Source organism: Myotis davidii, unplaced genomic scaffold (genome assembly GCF_000327345.1).
Source record: "Myotis davidii unplaced genomic scaffold, ASM32734v1 scaffold174, whole genome shotgun sequence".
In the NCBI taxonomy this organism is placed as follows: domain Eukaryota; kingdom Metazoa; phylum Chordata; class Mammalia; order Chiroptera; family Vespertilionidae; genus Myotis; species Myotis davidii.
The window spans coordinates 6,066,805-6,071,804 of NW_006289087.1; the positions used below are offsets into that span (position 1 = coordinate 6,066,805).

At 37.7% G+C, this 5,000-nt stretch overlaps 1 protein-coding gene across 1 annotated transcript in view; it reads left to right on the forward strand.

Annotated features, from left to right (window-relative positions):
* Positions 1-5,000, forward strand: part of USH2A (Usher syndrome 2A (autosomal recessive, mild)) — a 442,266-nt gene that overhangs the window by 245,440 nt on the left and 191,826 nt on the right. The window contains 1 exon segment of the mRNA XM_006761291.2: positions 3,874-4,036. Within this exon segment, the coding sequence (XP_006761354.1) occupies positions 3,874-4,036 (163 nt within the window).

Sequence of the window (5,000 nt, forward strand, 5' to 3'; positions counted from 1 at the left end):
TACTCACTGGGCTTGAACAGCAATGTCTTTATTTAGAACAAGCCAACCAGATGCTGGCAGGAAGTTAAAACCTGTAGTCTTCAATTGATTTCTAAAATATTGTGTACCAATTATAGTATATAATATGCCCTGAAGAGATTACATATGAGTACTCTGAATAGCCCTAGATATATATCACAATCATGTAGGATATTATAGATTCAGGCCTTTTTAGTTCATGATCTTCTTTACTGTGTCCATATTGACTTAAGAAATGTATGAATCAGCCGAAACCGGTTTGGCTCAGTGGATAGAGCGTCGGCCTGCGGACTGAAGGGTCCCGGGTTCGATTCCGGTCAAGGGCATGTACATGGGTTGCGGGCACATCCCCAGTGGGGGGCGTGCAGGAGGCAGCTGATCGATGTTTCTCTCTCATCGATGTTTCTGACTCTCTGTCTCTCTCCTTTCCTCTCTGTGAAAAATCAATAAAATATATTTTAAAAAAAAGAAATGTATGAATCAGTCTTAAAAGTCAGACTTTATTATGATCAAATTACAATATGACATTCAATAGAATTTAGTCAAATGTAATGATGGTGTGTGTGTGTGTGTGTACGTACACACACACATGCACACACACCACTTACAGGCATTCTTTATATGAAGCTGGATGTTATAACATCTTATTGAAATAAAAGTTTATAATTTATATTTTTTAATGTTTTTATGGCAGAGATCAAATAATAAATAGTGAGAGAGTCAAATTTTTGGTTCATCTAATAACGTTTCTTAATGATAATTCTTGGTTCTTAGAAAACCTGCCTATTTATTTTTCATCTGTTATATATTTAATATTTTTTCATGCATGTGGGGAAATACTATTCAATGTTTTCTATGACAGATATGTTCTACAGTCTCGAACGCGGTATGGTTGACCCTCAAAATTTGCAAATTGCTCATATAAAAGAAAAAATACGTTTGAAAGGACAAATTTGAAAAATACAATATTTTAAAAATAAAAGTACATACACAAATTCCATACTCTTATCATTTTAATATAGTATTAGCTCAATAAGTTATTTTTCCCTTACCCTGACCAAATACCTCTGCGCTTCTCTCCTGCAGCTTCTCTGGGTCTCAGTGTGCGTTTCCTTCCTTCTAGTTGTAGAGTTTACAGTCAGCCAGGCTTCCTATGGTTCTGGATGAAGTCCGTATTGTTTCTCTGAGGTATTAATCAATTGTTGTGCGCGGCATTAATTTCCCGGTGTTTATCTCTGCCGCCATCTTAGTTTCTCCTCAATAAGTTATTTTTCCCTTACCCTGACCAAGTTCATTACCTCTTATTTGTGGGGTAGCCATTTCGGGGGGAAAAAAAAGATTGCTTTATCACTTGTTTAGTTCTTCTCCATGCATGCAATGTATTTTGCTTTTAAGGAAATCCCAATATGAAAAACAATTTGCAATGTGTTTGATCCTAATTTTAACATGCTAATATGCATCATCATCTTAAATCTCGTAATTGGGACTTTATGAAAGTATGAAATAATGAAAAACAAAAACAAAAAATGCAACGGAGAACTTTTAAATTGCTTTCCTTACTTTCAGTTATATTGTTGAATTATATTAGAGAGAAACCATTCACACTTGGTGCCTCTATAAAAAAAAATACAATTAATTTGTGCCTAGAAGGACCAGTTTGCTTTGGCTTATTTTCCCCCATTTAGCCCATGTTAGATACTGCTGCCGTTGGAGTCTGAGATTGGGAATTTTATTAGTGTGTCTGGCCTTAGAACATTCATTGGATTCAGTTCCCCGGGGACCCTCTTAAGGACCGAGTCTGAAACTATAGGTCATTGCTGTGTCAGATAGTTAAAATCCTGGCTTGTTTTCCTGGCGTTGGCATGCTTGTACAGATAAACACCCAGACATACATGGACACAGGCATTTTCGCATTCATTTTTTTACATGAATGTGTATGTAAGACACTACATTTTAATTACAATATATATATTAGAGTTGGGAGAATTCTACATGGGAAATCAGCCCACTTATTACTGCTGGGATGTCCCATGCCTTCTTGGGAAGCATACTGCTTCTACTAAGCTTCTGATTCCTCAGCTATTACAAAAGGAAAATGATGCCTACTTGTAAAGGGTTGCTGTGGAAATTTAAATATAATTTATACAAGGGTTTCTACTATTTGGTAAGAGTTTCATCAAGAATGAAAAGATGATGAAAATGTATGTTTTCATTGACCATTTGTGCTCAAACATTTTGTTTTTTGTCTGTGTCATGGGAGGTTTCCATGTGAAATCCAAGCTAAACTTCCAGAATTCCTTTTCTTTGACATTTTTTAAGGCAAGTTAGATAATCAAAAATTTTTTAAAAAATGTAAAGATTGAGTCAGTGCAAAATAGTATAATTGCCAAATTTAATGTAGAGCCAAATCTGGAGTATTTATCCAGATATTTAAGGAAATGTTAAAAATATATTTACTTTGAATTAACCAGACATTTGAGGATAATAATATAATTATCTGAAATTGCTCTTAATTCTTCAACTGCTTTAGTCTCATTTTACTTGGAACTCTTTAAAATCATTTCTTTGCAATAGTTTCAACCAAATACGTAGACATAATGAAACCATTTGCATTGTTATGAAATATTAAAATGATGAATAGATATTTTTTTCAGTCAAGCTTCTTGGTCATTTTGTACATAGCTATTAGACTGAAAAAAAGAGCAGGAGTTATAGATCTAGAGAACTCTATAGCCTTTCTCAGATGAAAATAAGACATGTTGTAACCTCATAATTATTAAAAATTAACACTGTCTTTTTCACATTTATTTTCATTATTGGGACAGTATATGCCCCCTTAGAAATGGAGGTTTCATAATTGAGAATATTTGCCTGCCTGAGGATTTCATGTTTGATCAACTTCTTGTAAGGCATGGGCCTACACTTTAAAAATAAGGTCAAAATTATCAACATATTCAAGAAATCGTTTAAAAACAATAGACATTTATTTTCTCTCAGTTCTGGAAGCTAGAAGCCCATGATCAAGATTCTCACTGATTCCTTAAAAGGCCAACACTTATGAGTGATACTTACGATTTGTGGTTGTTAACCATTTTAAAGCCAGTTATTCAGAGAAGCTAAAATACTCAAAACCCCTTTCTACTTTCTTACATCTTTCTCTCCCTCTGGTCACTTAGTCATTTTATTTATTTAGCTTCTAAAATCTTTCTGGGCCTTGGCAGTTAGGGATTCTGTTTTAGTTCAGTGTCCTTATATCCAAACAGTTCATCTTTTGCTCTTCAGAGGTTCATTAACACTGTATTAATGACATTTTTAGCTGTTTTTGTGATTATACCTTAGGATGGAGTCACTCAGGTACATTTATTTTTTGGTGTTGGGCATGATGCCATCTTCATGGAGAGAGAGAGAGAGAGAGAGAGAGAGAGAGAGAGAGAGAGAGAGAGAGAGAACTTGCTGTAGCCTTTGACCAAGCCCAGAAGTCAGGAAGTCGGTGGAAACAGATCTTACGCATTTCTTCTCCTTTGCAATAACATGAACGTTGTTGGTAAGCAGTCCTGACAATAGACTGTGCCTGTGAACAGCCACGGGCCTCAGCACAGTGGGATTTGATCCACGTACCCCGGAAATCACAAGCAACGGCCTTGGTCAGGAGCTCACACTGTAAGCGTGAACAGCAGGAGGAAGAAAACACGAGGCAGGCTTTGATCCTGCTGACACAATGAGGTATTCATACAAGATGCTACTGTCAAAATCGCTTCCTTCACAGCCCAAAGAGAGTCTTTGAAGATGCAGGCTCAAAGGGAAGCACCTACTTATTTTATTTGCAAACAAAAATAAATCTCTCTATGCTCACAGGTAGAAAATCGAACTCTCGAAGCTCCCCCTGCAGGGACAGTCAGTGTCCTGGTGAGGACAGAGGGGTCCCGGAGAGCCTGCCTGAGGTGGGAAGGGCCGTCTCACCCGAATGGACGCCTGACATACACAGTCCTTCTCACCGGGACGTTCTATGCAGATCAAGGTAACTTGCTTGGAGTTTTGAAACGTTAGTAGCTGGAGAACACAATGCATTTTCTTTTGAAATCTTTCTTTTTAACCACAGATTTGAATATTTTGATCTTCCCTTAAAGTAACCTATAACGGTGCGCTAATGTGACAGTCAGAGTATGTCCCCAGAGCAGCGGGAAGAGCTCCAGCTGATGGTTCATATCCAGGTGCCCCCTCCAAAAAAAAAACCAAAAAGAGCTCCATCTCATAGGCTGTTGGGAGGGCGAATTCTCACGCCTCACACTTGCTCTGCTGAATTGGCAACGGCACAGGTGGGCCCAGCCCTCTGTGGGGTAACAATACCCCCGACCCCAAGGCATGCTCCTGTGCACTCAAGTTTGAGGAAGATTGATCTAGTGTGTATTCTTTACTCTTTTCCCCTTGCTTGGTAAATGGTGAAGACCTAAAACATCATTCATGCAGAGGAGAGCTTTAATTTTATAGTCTGTTTTAAACTGGACTTCAGGTGTGTGTGTGTGACCATTTTAACACTCGTAAACTAAGCTGGCAATGCTGGTGTGTGTTCCAGTAAACTAACTGGGTGTATTTTAAACCAGTCGCCAGCCTTTCTGACCTCACGGACCACCGGTTGGCGACCGCTGTATTAATCAACATAGGAATCCTTGGAAGTTTTATTAAAAACTATCGAATTCATTATAGGTGTGGTTGGGTGTGGTTAGGTGTGACGCTTATTTTAGGCAACCCCTGCCATAGAAAAATGCAGGTATAGATTTCACTAGTAATAATTTTGATTAAGCATTTACTTTTAAGAAGCGGCCGTATTATTTTTAAAGGCAATGTCTTCAATGTTTCTTTTAAAATTAGTGGCAAATGTGCAAAGACGTAGACATAGTCACACTTGCTATTAACAATAAAATGCTGTCCCTTAGACTTGAGAGGGTTCCTTTGTTTCTGAATTACCCACAAGTATTCGTAGG